The following is an 18559-nucleotide window of genomic DNA, read 5'->3' on the forward strand; positions in this document are numbered from 1 at the left end:
GAGTATGTGGTGGCAGTGTACACCTATGTGACCTCAGGGCACCCTCCGAGAGCATACCTCAGCTTTGTGCTCAGTTGTCCAGGTGGTCCTCTCACAGGTCTGAGTCACCAAGGCCACTGTTGTATCTTGCCACAGAGAACTGTGGGCCATACAAAGGCCCTTGTTGGGGTGTCAGAGGGCAACCTGGAAAAGTGTCTGCAGAACACATGCGTGTAGAACAGAACGGCTTCATTTGCCATTTAAACACACACACACACACACACACACACACACACACACACACACACACACAGTGAATAGCTTTCTAACCGGTTTCAGCTTGAAAGACCTCATGCTATGGTTGACCCCACAGTGTCCCAAGTTTGAAGTTTTATAAGCTCAAATAGGTTAGACCACCAGTTGAGGAAATGGTGGCCTTCGCATCTTCAGATCCTTATTGAGGTCACAGAGACCCTTGTCATGTGAAGGTAAGTCTCTCCTCCCTCCTCTCTGGGGCACCGTGACCATTCAGATACCAACACACAGAAGCACCCCCTGCTCAGCCGAGCTCCTGCCCCGGTGTTCATCACACACAGACCTAATGCCTTGCGTAAGCTCCCCTGTTACCTTATGTTATCCAGAAGAGCGAAAGGAAAAGCAAGCAAATGAGTGTTCCCTCAGCCCTGTTCCCCAGGCTGGCTCCTTATTGATTTCCTGTCCCTTTTGCTCAAAAGGAAGCAGTTCTCTGCGCCCGGTGCCAGAGCCATCCACTTCCCCTCTTGGCTCCACGGCCCTTTGAAGTCTGCCTTTTATTTTGTGTCCTGGTTTGTTTCGTGTTGCTGGGATAGCAACTTGGGGAGGGGAGGGTTTTGTTTGACTTACACTTGCACATCAAAGTCCATCACTGAGGGAGGTCAGGGCAGGAACTCAAGGCAGGAATCTGGAGGCAGGAACTGAAACAAAGACCACAAGAGGAACTGCTTTCGCTGCTTTAGGACTCTTGGCTGACTCTGCTACTTTAGTTATAGAGCCCACCTGCCTAGGGATGGTACCACCCACAGTGGGCTGGGCCCTCCCACTCCATCATTAATCAAGAAACTGTCTCACGGACTTGCCTAGGGGCCAATCTGATTCCAGTTTACAGTCCTCTTCCTAGATGACTCTAGCTGGTGTCAAGTTAACAAAAACTCCCCAGCACGTGCTACAACCTCCTTCATGTGAGTTGAATGTTCTACCAAGACAACTATGTGCCTTCCCCATCTCCTGGTCTCTCAGGTGACTGGCTGGCAGCCCCTTGACTGAAGTCATTGCCTCTTGTCTTTTCCTCCTTCAATCATTCCACACACTGGTCCCAGAAGGACTTTTCTAGAAGACAAATCGGAGACTCTATTGGCTGCCCCTCGCTGGGGCTCTTTCCCCTTGCTCGATGGCACCCCTGTCTTGTTCTCTCTCCCCTCAACCTCTCCTCCAGGTCTTGTTTGTGAGTGTGCCTGTCCTCTCTCTAATCTGATATATCCACTCCCCTGAAGCTATGTCCTTGGCCTTCTTCTGATTCTCTTTGCTCTGAATCACCTCACCCTCTTCTCTGACTCTGTGCTAAAGATAGCCCACTCTGTACCTTTCTCCCTCACTAACCCCTGCCTTGAACCCCAGAACCAGTTGTCTGCCGGATGTTATCTCCTGCCATCAGGCTCACACATCCCCCTAGACCCACCCAACCCAACTTCCATCCAAGTTATTCTTCTGTCTGTAATAGATGTACCATCAAAGTTCAGTTGCTAGATACCTCTCTTGCCAAATCCTGGTGGTCAGGACTGCCACCAGCTGAGTTTCTATTGCGAGCCAAGACTGGCACAGGGGATACAGGTACTATTGTGGCATCTCAGCAAACCTAGGAGGTTGAGAGTGAAACGGAGGCTGAGGGATTAAACAACCTGTCAAAATCACGCAGAGACAGTGACTGGGCCAGGGCCTGCATGGAGCGCTCTCTGTTCCTTATGTACTATCTCTGTTCTATATATATTTCTTTCCCTAAGTCCCCCAAGGGAAGACATTCTCCATTAGAAAAAGAAAAAGTGTGATGCTAGAACAAAGGAACACAGGCTTTGTCACCCCATGAATATGGATTCAGTTCCCAGCCTGTGAGCTGTGTAGCCTGGGCCTAGGCACCTGCCAGTGTGAACCTCAGTGCCAGCCTCAGTGTGAGCCTCAGTGTGAGCCTCATCAGTGCCAGACTCAGTGTGAGCCTCAGTGTGAGCCTCAGTGTGAGCCTCATCAGTGCCAGTCTCAGTGCCAGCCTCAGTGTGAGCCTCAGTGTGAGCCTCAGTGTGAGCCTCATCAGTGCCAGTCTCAGTGCCAGCCTCAGTGTGAGCCTCAGTGTGAGCCTCAGTGTGAGCTTCAGTGTGAGCCTCATCAGTGTGAGCCTCAGTGTGAGCCTAAATGTGAGCATCAGTGTGAGCCTCAGTGTGAGCCTCAGTATGAGCCTCATCAGTGCCAGTCTCAGTGCCAACCTCAGTGTGAGCCTCAGTGTGAGCCTCAGTGTGAGCCTCAGTGTGAGCCTCAGTGTGAGCATCAGTGTGAGCCTCATCAGTGTGAGCATCAGTGTGAGCATCATCAGTGTGAGCCTCATCAGTGTGAGCATCAGTGTGAGCATCATCAGTGTGAACATCAGTGTGAGCATCAGTGTGAGCATCATCAGTGTGAGCATCATCAGTGTGAGCATCGGTGTGAGCCTCAGTGTGAACCTCAGTGTTTGCCTCTGTGAAAGGATGGCCTATCCTGCAGAGTCTAGGAAAGGAGTTAAAGGTCATGGTCCAAAGCAGACCCTGAGCAAGCAGCGGCCATATTATCACGACTACATGCCTTCTTGCTCTCTCGGCCAATGGTCATCGGAAGCCGTTGTCTCCTCTCTCTTCCTCCCCAATCAGTCGACACACTGGTGCCAGAAGGACTCTTCCCGAAGACAAAGCAGATCAGATCATCTCCTTCCTCAAAATCACTCCCATTACCATTACCAACTCGTTGAAATCTAACCCATTATCTAGTCTCATCACCCTCACGGGCAGGCCCATGTGTACACACGTACTCACAGCACACATCTTTGAGGTAACCCCTCTCCATTATCTGTTTCCCAGCATCTCACACACTTACAATGTTGCCTCAGACAAGCTGTCCTTTCAGGGCCATCTCTCACCACCACAGTTCCTTACCACATGTGATTTTTTTTAAAAGGTTTTATTTATTTTATGTATGTGGATACACCATCACTATCCTCAGACACACCAGAAGAGGGCACCAGATCCCATTGCTGTGGTTGTGAGCTACCATGTGGCTGCTGGGAATTGAACTCAGGACTTCTGAAAGAGCAGTGAGTGCTTAACCGCTGAGACGTCTCTCCAGCCCCACCACATGTGATCTTAATTGCCCATTTCCTTGTTGGCTACCTCACTGGCCAAAGTTTTGTAGTTTTGTTTGAGGGTTACACATACTTCAGCATCTCTAGAAGCTGAATGATGCTTAGCATTAAGTGAGATGAGTGAATGAATGAATGAATGAATGAATAGTGGGTTCTTCCATTGAGAAACTCCATGAGAGCAGAGAGACTCCAGTTCAACACTGTGCCTTCCCAGCATCTTTCACAAGCCACATCCCCAAGCATATGTCTTGACCTGGGGAATGTCATCTATGTGGCCACTTAGAGTCCCATCAGCAAGTCAACTCTGCCCACCTTTCCCAGGTCTGCACGTTGCAGCCAGGGCTGCAAAAGTAAACCACAGAGAGCCTGCGCCAGAGCTCTTATGTCTGAATGGTGGCCATTAATGATCGCGTCAGTCATCGCAAGCCTGCGAAAACATGCCCAGGGACCTCTGCAGACCATTTCAAGGACAGCTCTTAAGTGCCCTAGAAAGTCACTTGGAGGTGCTCGGGTTGATTGGCCTTCAGCTCGAACGATTAGACAGACTTTTTTATTAGAGAAGTACAAAGATGCGATTGGCTAGCTTTCCAGCGATCCTCTCCCACTCCTTCTCTGGCTTCCCAGCTAAAACAGCAGGTGGGACAGCAGACAAGATGGTGGACAAGGAGCCTCTACCAAAGGGGCTTGCTCCTTGTTCTCCAGGGAAATAAACAGTTGGAAAGGAATTGGGGGAATCACACTTTTCGTGTTCATACCTGTGGCTATACAGGGTACCCATCTACACTGGGATCCGCCTGCAGCTTTGGAAAAGGGCTTTTGACCCAGTTTGTTCCTCCCTGTTTCTATAATGTGTCCAAGTCGACCCCATTTCTCCCTACTAAGAGAGGCCTAAAAGCACTGACTTAATCCCACACAATTAACTTCTGCGATGCCCTGGCTTTCCGCTGTGCCTCTAAGAGCTGTACTTCCATCCAATTTTACATTTCTTCCCAGCTGTACTTCCGGCCTTTCTTCCCACATCTAGCTTATTCTCAGGCCATGTAACCCAGAAAATTATTCTCTTGGGGAACATTTGAAGAAAGACGGCACAGCAATTTAAGTGTAGAACTTCGTGTGTCTGGGCCGTACTCTTTGCCCGGGCTTACATGAGGGGTACAAAGAGATAGGGGAACTGAATCGATGGAGAGATGAGAACAGGAAGCTCTGGGGCTCGGGGCCCACAACAGCAGGAGGAAGCCACCACCCCTCAAAAGAAAAAAACAAAACAAAACACTTTTCTTTGCAGAAAATGAGAGATTAAAAAAAAAACCAACCTTCTATATACTATAAAATGCCTGTGAATTCACCCCTCTGGAAACATAATCTCAGGCAGATCAAGCCCCAGGTGGTAGAGACAATAGCTGGCTGTCCGGTCCTGGACAATCTTTAGTTTCTGGAGGAAGTAGATGACTGCTGGCCGTGATTACTTGAATTGCGCTGGTTTCTGGTCAGAGAGCAAGCTATGGAGGGTGATTCGTACTGTGATAAGCCAATTTCCAAATGGCATCTCTCTCCCTCACCTCTGCTCCATTAGGATTTGACGTTGGTTGCCCTGGCCAACCCCCACCTCCCCCAGGGTCGACTGTGACAGGACAAACTAATTCCAAAGCTGTCAATTCCGGAGCGGTGCACGGTGCACGGAGGGAAACGTTCTCCTGCTTTTTAAGTGGATACAAGATGCCGCAGCTGAGTTTCCTCGCCTTCCCTTGACCTAGTTTGTGCCTCCCCGCCCCCTCGGTCCCCCCAGCACACACAGACCCACACCCATCCTCAGCAAAGCTGAGAGACACATTTGATGTTAGAAAGTTTCTGTTCTCAGCATTTCTCGAGCTCAAATATGGGACATGCTTTTACTGCTTCAGAGACGAATGATCACAGCCCGAACATTCATGAACAGTGCTTGCAAGAATTACAAGCCCTTCCATGTCCAATAGAACTGGAGTCCTCCCTAATAAAGATACAGTATTAAACGTGTGTGTGTGTGTGCTGTGTGTGTGTGTGTGTGTTGTGTGTGTGTGTATATGTTATGTGTGTGTGTGTGTGTGTGTGTGTGTGTGTGTGTGTATGAATGTTTGCCAGTTTGGTGACCCAGGTATTTGATCCCAGCAATTGGGAGGCAGACACAGGCAGATCTGAGTTTGAGGCCAGCCTGATCTATGGATTAAGTTCTAGGACAGCCAGGGCTACCTAAAGGAGCCCAGTCTGGAAGGGGGAAAAAAAAAGATACCCATACATATTCCTGTGCCAGAGGTCTGTCTGTCCTTACCTAAGCTCTTTAAGGCTCCAGTGAGCTGCTACATTTCAGATGGCTGATTGATTTGTCCTGTGTCACACAGCTAATGACAGAGCTCAAGCTAGAAACCACGTTTTCCTGTTCCAAACCTGATGGCACTTTTCTTCCATCTCAGCAGTGATATCAGAGGCAATGCGGGGCATAATGGTGCCACTTTTTTTTTTTTTTTTTTTTTTTTTTTTTTTTTTTTTTTGGTTTTTTGAGACAGGGTTTCTCTGTATAGCCCTGGCTGTCCTGGAACTCACTCTGTAGACCAGGCTGGCCTCGAACTTAGAAATCCTCCTGCCTCTGCCTCCCGAGTGCTGGGATTAAAGGCGTGCACCACTGCTGCTCAGCCAACGGTGCCACATTTTTAATCCCAACACTGAGAGGCAAAGACAAGCTGGTCTCTGTGAGTTCGAGGCCAGCCAGGTCTACATAGTGAGTTCCAGGACAGCCAGGGCTACATAGTGAGGCCTTGTCTCATGAGACAAATTCATCAGTGGAGCCTAGGCCTGGGGGTGAAGCTCAGCTGCAGAGAGCTCACCTGGTATTCAGGGAGCCCTGGAGACTTTTCCCAACACAGCATAAAATAGATGGGGTGGTGTCTGCCTGTAATCTCAGCACTCAGAAGATGGAGGCAGGAGGATCAGAAATTCAAGACCACTCTCAGCTGCTTAGAGATTCCGTGGCTATATGAAACCCTGTGGCAGGAAGGAGAGGAAGGAGAGACAGAGGGAGAGAGGGAGGGAGGCATTAGCTTTTGATGTGGAAGACAGAAATCCAAGGGTTCCAGGGCTTCCACTGGGCGAGTCTTGGAAACCCCAAGTTACCAGCCCTGGAAACCCCAAGTTACCAGCCCCCAGCTCTCTCCTACGTCCAACACTCAGATCCACAGCACCCACCGCTCACTGAGGATTTCTCCGCAGTTGAAGGGGTGCAGCCGGAACTCACCCGCTACAAGCTGAAGCCCACGGGTCCCTCCTGCTCCTGCTCCTCTCTATTTCAGCGAGACATCACCACCCACTCAGTCTCCCAAGCTAGAAACCCAAAGTTTTCCCAGAATCCCCTTCTCCCTCAGCAACCCTAAATGGTTACAAAACCCTGCTCCTCTTTTCCTTCCTCGAATCCTCTGAAATAGGTCTTCGCCTCTCCTTAGCGCAGACCCCATGGTCCCTTACACAGTGGGCTACGCCCATCGCCCTCTGTCCTTCCTCTGGTTTTACCCCACCCCCAGCTCCTCCTCAAGGCTCCTCCTCAACTCTCATTCTTACTGTCATTTCCTGACTTAAAAATCTTTTTATCAATCTGAAGAGAAAAATCCAGAATTTTCAACCATGGGCTGCAAGGCCCCTTGCTTCTAACCTCCTCTAGCTAGAGTGAAGACACCAAACTCCAAGAATGTACCTCAGACCCTGTTCTTGGGTCATCACAATTGGCCCAATTAGCATTCGTTGCCTAGGGAGGTCTCCAGGCTATCTTTCCCATCTGCTCTCTGCTCTTCCTTCTGCCCTAGCATCTCCACCCATGAAAACATTTTCAGCTACAAGAAAGAGAAGCAAAGAGTTAATATTTCCTCCAAGCCCAGAAACCAGAGGGGGAGAGGAACCGAAAAGTGGGGGTGGGAGGGAAGGGAAGGGGAGGAGAGGGGGAGGGGGCTGTTGGAAAGTGACTCCAGAGGTTTGGTGGTACCATCAAAGGTTTCCCAGTCTCTAATGCTGCCACCCTTGGGTAGAGTCACTGTTCTAGTCTAAGCCCACATACTTTAGAAGCTTTCTGAGTGGAGATGGCAAATATTTTCAAGGTCGTCTCGTTTTTTTTTTCTGAAATCAATGAAGATACGTACAGCCATGTCTCCTGAGTAAGTGAGTAGCCAAGGCAGGCAACCACATGTGGGTATCCGTCAAGGAGGGCCCTATAGTAAGAAGACAGAAGAATTCTTCGTTTTGTCTATGATCTGGTGCTAAGTTTATAAAGGACCTGGCAAGTGTCTCTGTAGAGAGCCCCCCTCCCTCTCAAGTTCTCACTCTATTGCCCTGGAGCTCACTGCTATGTAGCTCGGGCTTGCCTCCAACTGACAGAAATCCTCCTGCCTCACCTTCCTGAGTGTTGAGATGACAGCCATGAGACACCATACCCGAACTGTCATCCCAAATATCCGGAATCCCATTCCCACCATTTTCAAAATTCAAAATGGGAATATGAAATATGAAGCGTTGACAGTTTAGAAAGCTGGTCTCCCTTAGACATTTAAGTTTTAATCTTCTTGTTTAAAAAATAAATTTTTGGTCAGACATGATTTTTATACTTCTATAACCCTAATACTTGGAAGGTAGAAGCAGGAAGATCAAGAGTTCAAAGCCATCCTTCATAGTTCCAGGCCAGCTTGGGCTACACATGGACTTCTCTCAAAAAAAAAAAAATTAACAAATGAATTAATGCATTGGTGGCTGATAAGACAGCTCAGTGGGTAACTTTGATCCCTGGGAGCCACAAAGCAGAAAGAGAGGACTACCAGAAGTTGCCCTCCGGCCTCCTTAGATGCGCTCTGAGCACTTGTGCACACACACAGGGGCAAGCACACACACACATACAGACATGTGAAGAACTAAACTTGTAAGAAGAGATGCAGGGCAGTCTCTGAGCGCCAGGTCTGAGCTCTGGTGGGTGACATGAGTGGCAGCATAAGTGGAGAGAAATAATGGTGTAAAGAGGAGCCAGATTCTAGAGAAGTAAGCGGTGGTGTTCCCTCCTTCCCCACTAAGCCCTGGAGCTGATGTCCCATCCAATCCCTTAGACTCTGCAGCCCCTTCCTGCTGCTTGGGGTCCTCTCTTCAGAATCCTTTGTTCTTTTCCATCTAGATACTAAGCAACCAGGAGGAGTGGCTCAAGGCGGAGCTCGGAAGCCAAGAAGGATATGTGCCTAAGAATTTTATAGATATCGAGTTTCCTGAGTAAGTATTCCCAGCCTGCCAAGATGGCTCTACCCACACACGCTCCCCTTACTTTTTTCAGTTGTCACTAAAATTATCTATGCATACCCAAGGAACTGTCAGAAATGGCTGCCTTTGGAGATCTCCCTCCCCAGCCTCCAGAACCCCGCAGCGGAAGGCCAGAGTGGGAGGAAGGTTTATTTGCATGGCATCACATTCCCTTTTGAAGTTTACACCATGTGCATGAATCGCCTATTTAATTATATATATGTATATATGTACACATAGAGAGAGGGGCAGGGAGGAGGAAGCTTGTTAAAATCACCTATAACGAATGCAGTTGCAGGATCTCTAAGAATCCCAAAGGGGGCGCTGTTGGACATCACTTGTCAAAAGCCATTCCTGCAAAGTTCTTGACTGCCTAATATGGCTTTCCACCCTAAGCAGGAATCCCAAACTCTATCAGCTTGCTCACCCGTGTCTGGGGGGGGGGGGGGTGGGCAGGGGAGATTCCCTCCAGAAAGAGGAAGTGAAACACAGATTGGGCTGTGTTTGTCTCAAGAATTGACCACAAGGGTTAGATAGAAATCTAATCTTGTCTCAGAGCCAGGGTCGAGCCCAAAGAGCATAGGCTTTGTAAGAAAATCATAGTACTATTGGTGACTCAGGCAGTCACCTTCTGTGACCCAGAAGAGACCACTTAGCCAACAGGTTGACCACTGACCGCCTTCCCCCCATGGGTCCTTAGCGCTTCTGTCATCTGCTAAGGGGCCACTTGAGGCCAGTCAGTCTCCCACCTACCTCTCAGTTCTGTCGCCTTCCTCCCATGTGTATGGCGGGTGAGGGAACTCACAGGAAGAGAAGCGCCTTGGTCCCCTCCCCACCCTCATGCCCACTCTCACTGGCCCATCACTTCTGGCAGCCACATTCAGATTCAGCTGCGGGTGCCTACAGCAGTCGACGCCCACCCCCCCACCCACCCCCACCCCCCACACACCGCTCCCCATCTACTCTCTGTACTCAGCTGACAGGCTCGCTGTAGTCACCACCTCCCCGGCCAAAGACACAAATGAAAAACAAAACAAACCACTGTTGCTCCCAGCTCCTTCCAGTTTTCTTTCCATTCCCTCAAAAGTGTTGGCTTTCCCTATTACGCTATTATCAACCCTGCGCATGCGCCTATCCTCCGAGGAACCCCCAGACTCCCATCAACGAGGTCCGGGCCAGCTAAAGACTGCACCCTTACTTTCTCAGCCACCATCTCGGCAGGATGGGACATTCTTCCCACTAGAACAAACTCTGTGACCTCCAAAAGCCTCTTCTTCCGCCTCCTCCCCTTGGGGCCTCCAGCGCCCTGGCTTCTCCTCAGGCTCCTTTGCTAGGTCCTCCTTCACCCTGCCATCCCCCACACCCTTCTCCAGTAAACCTTTCTTATTACCATTTTATTTTCCCCAGTGGTTGGTGTTACATGAGTATAGCAAATGTGGAGGCCAGAGGATACCTTCATGTGTCACCTATAGGCTATCATTCACCTCTCGTGACAGGGTCTCTGTCTGGTCTATTACTTGCCAGCCAGTGAACCTTGGGGCTCTGCCTGTGTTAGTCTCCCCAGTCCTGGTTACAGGCACCCGTCCCTATGGCAGGCTTTTGTGTGGGTGCTGGGGATTGTGACAGTTCAGGTTGTCATGCTTTCAAAGCCATCTCCTGTGGCCATTTTAAATGACTTTCCATCCCCAGCATCCTGTCCACCCTGTTTCCATTTTCTCCCCCGGCTCATAATCCCCTGGCACGCCATTTTTGATTATTCTGTTGTTATTGTGCATCTCCCGGGCCACCTAGAATGTCAGTTTGCTGAGAGTGAAGTCACTTGTCCGCTCTGCTCACCACTATTTTCCTAGCACCAAGAAAATGGTCCCAGGTGTTCAAAGATGATCAATAAAAGCCATCAGACCTGGCCAAGGTTGGGGAAAAAGGTTATCCCAGCACGTACAGTTATAGGAAGTGGAGTCAGAAGTTCAAAGCCAGCCTCTAACATATAACAAGCTTAAAGTCAGCCAGGGCTACATGAGACCCTGTCCCCTCAAAACAAAAGTAATAGGTTGGGTGTGGTGGTGCACACCATTGATTCCAGGTGCTTGGGAAGCAGAGGCAGCCAGATCTCTGTGAGTTCGAAGCCAGCCTGGTCTATATAGGGAGGGAGTTCCAGGATATCCAGGGTTGTATAGAGATATCCTATTTCAAAGTAATTAATTAACTAATACAAACAAAAGTATAAATAAATCACATCAAATAAAGTGAAAAATAAGCTTTAGAATAATAAGGAAGATTGAAACCCTGGCCTCCTGTGTCTGACACAAAATGTACGGAAAATTTTGGAAGTCTTAAAAAAAAAAACAAAGATTCCATACTCTAATCTAGTTAGAGAACGTAGCTTTTCTAGATGCCTCTGCCTTTCTAAAGGTCTCTGCCTGTTGCCTCTGCTGCAAACTTCCCTTTGAGCTATAGCTGTGGTAGCACACGCCACCCGCCTACTCCTGTCACTACTGTGCCTTCTCCGTGTGGCAATCAGCTGCTCAGCCCTGCAGAGGTGTGGGACACCAGAAACCCCAGGCTCCAGCCTACTGCTGTGGCCCAGGTCTGGAGGAAGTGTCCCTCCTGTTATCTGAGTCTGGAGTCAAGGGTCTCAGATCCTGTGAAGCACAGAGGCCTGCCGTGCATTTGTCCTAAAGGGACTCGAGCGTTAATTAGCCTTCCGACAGCAGCAATTAGAGCAGCCATCTAGAAGCAATGTGACAGGGTCCAACCTCTACCGGCTGTGATGGAAACTCTCATTCTAGAGCAGAGAGGAGTTTGTGCTCTCCTGGCAGAAGCTGCAGCCACCGGTCACCTAACCCAGTGTGCTTGACTTTTTTGGAACATTCCAGCCACTGCCGCCCTGACCGTATGGTGTCTCTTCTACATCTCTGTTTCCTCTGTAAAGGTTCATCAAACCTAGATCCACTTTTTTTTTTTTTTTAGGTAAATGACCTCGAAGTGCAGGGAATAGCTCACAAAAGAGTTAAGGAAGTTGGCTGCAGATGTTGCTGTTAGAGCTGCTGAGCTCCAAGTGTTTGCAACATCATTTCCTGGGCTCTTGGCAGTCTCTGCTGGACATAACTGTCAAGCCCCTGAGGCTTCTGTGTTAGTCCAAAGAGCCTGAGCCCCTGGATGCTCCTGGGGAAAAGTGCCCAGCCACTGGCATCTCAGGAAGGGAATGGGTGCCCAGGCCTTGTCTCCCAGCCTAGCCTGATGCCCTGCCTCCATGCCTCCGTGCCTGCAGCAGCTCTTCTTACCCCATGCATTCTCTTCTCCTGGTGGCAGGCGACTTCATCCCACCGGGAGCCAATCCCACACAGCCCCACATGGTACAGCAGCAAACTTCCATGATTCAAGTTTCCCAAGCTAGAGAGAAACTTCTGGAGGGACAAGAACAAAGAGAGCAATTACAGAGCAGTGGACATTGCTTCCCTGGAAGCAGTTAGCCACCATTGCTAGGTTTTAGAATGCATGCCAGGGCTGGTAGGATGGCTCAGCAGGTAAGAGCATTGACTGCTCTTCCGAAGGTCCTGAGTTCAAATCCCAGGAACCACATGGTGGCTCACAACCATCCATAATGAGATCTGACACCCTCTTCTGGTGCATCTGAAGACAGTGATAGTGTACTTATTTATTATAATAAATAAATCTTTGGGCTGGAGCAAGAAGGGACTAAGTGAACGGGGCCAAGACTGGAGTAAGTGGGGTTGTCCGGAGCAAGCAGAGGTCCTAAATTCAATTCCCAACAACCAGATGAAGGCTCACAACCATCTATACTGCTATGGTGTGTACTCTTATACATTAAATAAATAAATAAATAAATAAATCTTTAGAATGCATGCCCCAAACCCTGACTCACCGTCCCTGGCCTCCTCCCTCAAGTCACCTCTTTTCCATGTCCCTTCTCCCTCCGCACCACCATCACGTGTCTCAAAGAACTCTTTTTACCCTGTCTTGCAATAGGTGGTTCCATGAAGGCCTCTCTCGACATCAAGCAGAAAACTTACTCATGGGCAAGGACATTGGATTCTTCATCATCAGGGCCAGCCAGAGTTCCCCAGGAGACTTCTCCATCTCTGTCAGGTACTGACAACTAAACCCGCCTTGATCCTTCTCAGCCTGCTGAAGCCAGATCAGCCACTGGTCAGAAACATGGTGGCATCTCTTTAACTACTGGACTATTTCTTCCCCAGAACATGTCTCCTCAGCTCCTCCACATCCTGATTTCTGTTCAAAATGACCTGTGTAGTGGTCATACATATCTTTAATTCCAGCATTCAAGAGGCAGAGCCAAGGCTGATCTCTGTAAGTTCAAGGCTGGCCTGGTTTACATAGTGAATTCCAGGATAGCCAAGGCTACATATTAAGAACAAGTTGAAGAGAAAAAAAGAAACAAGTGTGTATTTATCTGTTTCCCTGTCCTGCCCAAATATTTTCAGAAAGCAAGTTGATATGTTTTGTATGTGTGCTCTGGACAGCGCCAGACACAAGAAGCATCTATGGAAGTAGGAGAGGAAGAAGGAAAGGACCTCCCACTTGGCTATCTCTTAACCTTGTCTGTTTCTGTCAGTAGATGGCTGAAGAAAGGCCAGAGGAGAGCAGAAATCCCACGCTGCTGCTGGACCCAGAGCGAGGCTGCTTTCCCCCAGCAGGGTCACGGCAAAGCCAAAGCCAAATCGAAAAGAGCAGAACAGAGATGAGGGAGGCCCCCGGTGAGGGGGATCAGAGAGAACTTTGACACCGTAACCCTTGCACCGCTGCACCTTACAGGAAGTGACTCAGTCCAGGCAAGGATGTGACACAGACCTAAGCTGAGAAACCCCAGCTCTGCGGGCAGTGTGTGTGGTCAGCATGTCAAAGACTGCAAGTCAGAGACTTGACCACGTAATGCAAGAAATGCAGCTCTTAGCAGAGGAGGCCAGAGCCTACACAGAACTCACACCCCTGCCCGGTGAATTGACAGGCAATGCTACCCCGCCTTAGTTGATAGGTTTCTAAAGGTGTGAGGCTTTATTGCTTCTATTGAGAATCTAATCTCTGGTGATAAACTGGCTGCTTTGTTTAGAGAGAGAGAGGAACTTTTAAAGCATAGGCAGGAAGGACTAATGGGCCAGTTGTCTCTAGGCTTGTTCACCTCAGAGTGTACTTAATGTCACAACCTTGTCACATTGTCTCCTTAATGTCATCAACTTTGACATCTTGCTAAAACAAAAAGAATATATATATATATATATATATATATATATATATTGTATGTGTGTAAGTGAATGTGTGTGTGTGTGTGTGTGTGTGTGTGTGTGTGTGTGTGTGTGTGTGACATATGTGGTAGCTGGGGCACATATTTGCACATGTGGAGGTCAGAAGATATATTTAAGGAATTGAGGCTCTCCTTCTACCACATGGGTCCCCGAGACTGAACTTGGGGAATCAAGCTTGGTGGACGACACCTTTACCCACTGTCTCAGTCACTGATCTGTTGTTGTGAAAAGATACCACAACCAGGCAACTCTCATTAACAAAAGCATGTCATTGGGGGGTGGCTTCCAGTTTCAGAGTGAGTCCATTATCATGACAGGAAGCCTGGCAGCGAGCAGGCAGACATGGTGCTGGAGAAGTAGTTGAGAGCTACATCCTGCTCTGTGGGCCAAGAGAGAGAAAGAGGTGGAGAAGAAGGAAGGAGAGGCACCCCAAGTGGCACACTTCCTCCAACAAGACCACACCTCTTAATCCTTTCAAGTAGTGCCATTCACTGGTGACTAAGCATTTAAATACATGAGCCTATGGGGACCATTCTTATTCAAACCATCACACCCACAGAGACTTGTCACTAGGTCTATGCTCCTAATTCTCCTTAACTAAAATTTCATATGTCGGGCAGTCCTAAATATTAGCTCAAGCCAATATTAATATCCCAAAGTCTAAACTCCTTGGATCTTCATTAGAGAAAATTTGGTCTATAAATAAGCCAACCAACCCTATTTTTTTTTGGTAAAATTTTGTGTGTATGGATTTTGCATGTATGTCTGCATACCGTGTATATGAAGTGCATGTGGAAGGCAGAAGGGGGCGATTGATTTCCTGAAACTGGATGCTGGGAATCCAACCCCAGGTCTCTGGAAGAGCATCCTGTACTCTTAACCACCAAACCAACTCTCCAGCCCCAATCAAACTTGTTTTTAAGGGCCTTGGTCTCAAGCTGCACCAAGCAATTTGTTGGGCTGAAGTGCATCTTTTGGTGCCTTTGAGTTTAAGAAACTTGATCTTGACTTTTTCAGCTAGGAATTATGGGTCATATTCCTTGACTGACATGAATTATATACAATGCTTAGCCTAGACTTCTCCCAGAGTCTTGCCTGGTATTGAGACAAGGCAACTTCTCGTGATCATTAGAGTACTTTCCACACTATCTTTTGAAAACATGCACTATACATCCCAAAGCAAAACCACTTCTATTTATTCTTTCAAATACTGTATGGCATGGACATAAAGGGCTAAGAACCCATGATGGTTCTTTTGCTAAGATGCGAGTCTTTTATATCTGGAGACTTGAGTCACATCCTTTTCTTTACTCTCCTCAATACCAGTAGGTCATCCAACATTATAGACACAGATGTCAAGCAGCAACGTGATATTCATTGTGATTGCTGAGAGGGACTGGGTGAATAATTATTATACACAAGAAATACTTCCTCTCCTATGAGTTAAGATGCTGTATCTTGAAGAAAAGCCAGTTAGTGTCCAAACTCCTAGGGAAGACTAGCAGTGATGGCCACGTGTCAGTTTCTACCCCAAATCAGCTGGGCAAGAAGTGACTAACCTTTGGCTTCTCTTGACTATGAACAGAACCCAGCTTAAAGATGAGAATAAAGGCCAGAATCCCTGTTCCCCCCAAACACAACCCCCCTAAAACTATCCCTGGGAATCCCCTACTTACCTTCAGAGGAATTTCTACTCCCCAAAGCCCTTTACCTCTTGACCTTCCTGCTGGAACCAGCCATTGACAGCACCAATACTCATGCAGCTATAACATGTGAACATACGTCTGTTTGGAAAATCAAAACAAAACTTGATAGCCAGGACAGAGTGACTTAGCTGTGGAGAAAGACCAGAGCTGAGAGTAAAATCTATCCCCTTATTTTCAGATGGTTCATCCAATTACTGCAGACCCAGTACAGATTGTGCCTGACCACCTGAGATCCTGACTGGTAGCAAAAGGCACGTATCTAAAAGCAGTCAGCATAATTTCCCAGCCCAGCTGGAATCAGACAGTGTTCTTCTTCAGGTTGGCTACCTACTGACCTAGACTAAGCCCTTGGTCCTCTCTCAGTCTTGGAATCCTTTCCTGTAAACCAGGAAAGGCCAAGCTCTCCTCAAGGTCTTTTCCGGTTAAAATCTACAACTCTGTGTAATGTGTTTCCTCCCAAAGTACAAAGTACAAAGTTCCTCCTTACAGTCTTATTTATACAAAACATAAACTAAGACCAGATCACCATGATCTCATTGCTTAGAGGGAAAAAAAAAGTGATTAACTCCTTAGGGGAAAGAATAGCTTCTTGCCAGTCAGCTCAGCTCTACATTTAAATGAGATGGGTCAAGCCATTTCTAATAGCAGGGTCTTTTTTTTTTTTTAATCCTCTTCTGCCAGTCTCTAGCAGAGGACAGAACTCTGATGTTGCCCTCTTTCAAATAAACAGTATGAAAGGTCTCTGATTACTTACTCTTAACTGGGAACAGATCTGGAGAGATGACTCAGTGGTTAAGAACATAGAGCCCTGGCAAAAGATCCCAACACCCACACCAGGGAGCTTACAACCTATCAGTCCAACTCCAAGAGGTCCAACTTCTGACTTCCACAGGCACCTGCACTCGCATGGCATATATCTGCACAGACATATACATAATTTAAAATAAAATTAAATTGTAAAGGTATCTGGAACATTTTCCTTTTCTTGACCTACCTTTTTCTACATTTGTTTGTTTGTTTGATGGGGGGTGGGGCAGTCAGAGGACAACTTGAGGGAATTTGTTCTTTCCTTCTGCCTCGTGGGTTCTGTGGATCAAACTGAGGTTATTAGGTTTAACAAATGCCTTCTGCCAGCTAAGTCACTTCACCAGCCCCCCTTTGTTTCTTTCAAACGTCAGTCTGGCATCCAAGACAAAGTCCAGCTTGTCTGATCACCTTCTGTTGATGGACCCTCCCATGAACCTGCTCCTAGAGCCTGGTTCAGCTTGTTGTGTTTATAAAAAGATAAAGGGAGAGAAGGAATATGTTTTGGTGGATGCGTAGTCAGGTATGGGGGAGGGGTGACTCAGTGGGCCCATGCTGAGGCATCCCTTCTGCCTGAGGGACCAGCCACAGGATGGTTTAGTATGGAATAGAGTTTATTCAGGGCATTGGGAGGGGAGTTAAGAGGGTAGTAGAGACAGAGAGAGGGAGGGAGGGAGAGAGAGAGAAAAAGAGAGAGAGAGAGAGAGAGAGAGAGAGAGAGAGAGAGAGAGAGAGAGAGAGAGAGAGAGAGAGAATAGAGAAGTAGAGAACAGCCATGAGAAGCACATGGAGAGAGGAGGGAGGAAGAGTCGAGAAAACAGAGCAGGATCAACAAGGCAGGAGCAAGAGACAGTGGAGGGGAAAAGCAGCCCCTTAATAGTGAGTCAGGCACACCTGGCTGTTGCCAGGTAACTGTGGGGCAGAGCTTAGACCAAATGCTAACACCGGTTGCCCTATCTAGATCAGCTGCTGCTGTAGAATGGGCAGCTCTTCCTGAACTCTTAGCAGCAGTGAATGCCGACCTGAGATGGTGCAATCCTGTTATGTCAGGAAATGGGGAAAAAAATCATAAGGCTATGAAGGCAGTTAGTAGAGGATGGGGGAAAGAAACATTCTCTTCAGGGACATAGCTGCTTGTCTGCTGTCCGCGGTACCACAAGGATCTCTAATTAAACCTTGGTTGACAAAGACAGACAGAGTGGAATCGTTACTTCATTCTGTCATTGGTGCCCTATCTGTGTGAAACAGATGTTTGTTTATGTCACCCCCTGGCCCCAAGAAATGTTCATACAATGCCTATCCAAACAGAACCTCCTCATTCCTGGGTGCAAACAGCACCCCCAGCAGGGTCATGGTCACCATGTAACATACGACTTGAGTTTGCTTGATCTCCAGGCACGAGGACGACGTTCAGCACTTCAAAGTCATGCGTGACACCAAGGGCAATTACTTCCTGTGGACCGAGAAGTTCCCATCCTTAAATAAGCTGGTGGACTACTACCGGACAACGTCCATCTCCAAACAGAAGCAGGTCTTCCTTCGGGATGGAACCCAAGATCAGGTATGCCTTAGGTTCAGATAAACTCCAGGCCAGAGATTTTAGGTAGCCTGAATTCCAGTGTAAGACACACACACACACACACACACACACACACACACACACACACACGGAAAAAGAAACGAAATGAAAAGAAAAGAAAAGAAAAGAAAAGAAGGCATTCTGATCCAGCCGAGGGCTGAGCCAAGCAGTCAGATCTCAGGTTTAATCCCAGCTGAACACTTCCTAACACTTCCTAGCTGTGTGGCTTTAGAAAGCTCTCAGATCCTGTTTCCTCAACCTTTAAGAAAGCATAAACAGGGAAGGGGAGGGGGGCTCAGGGAGGTGTGAGCATAGGAATCTGATGTCTCCCAATCTCTTACATTATAAGTAAGAGATTACATTACATTACCCATCACTCCCAAACACATTACAAAGGACTGCAAATGTTAGCTCACATTGGGGCTGCTGTCATTTAGTTCTCTGTGGATCTTACATGAGTGTTCTCAGCCCAGGCCTGGAGCTGCTCAAGGGTCAGGCC

At 48.0% G+C, this 18559-nt stretch overlaps 1 protein-coding gene across 2 annotated transcripts in view; it reads left to right on the plus strand.

The window, feature by feature from the left end:
* Grap2 (GRB2-related adaptor protein 2) overlaps positions 1-18559 on the plus strand; it is an 80258-nt gene that overhangs the window by 53172 nt on the left and 8527 nt on the right. For both annotated transcript variants that reach the window (NM_001289442.1, NM_010815.3), the window contains 3 exons: positions 8568-8659; positions 12677-12796; positions 17877-18042. In NM_001289442.1, coding sequence (NP_001276371.1) covers positions 8568-8659; positions 12677-12796; positions 17877-18042 — 378 coding nt within the window. The remainder of the gene's footprint in view (positions 1-8567; positions 8660-12676; positions 12797-17876; positions 18043-18559) is intronic.

This window comes from Mus musculus, chromosome 15, assembly GCF_000001635.26.
Source record: "Mus musculus strain C57BL/6J chromosome 15, GRCm38.p6 C57BL/6J".
Taxonomy (NCBI): Eukaryota; Metazoa; Chordata; class Mammalia; order Rodentia; family Muridae; genus Mus; species Mus musculus.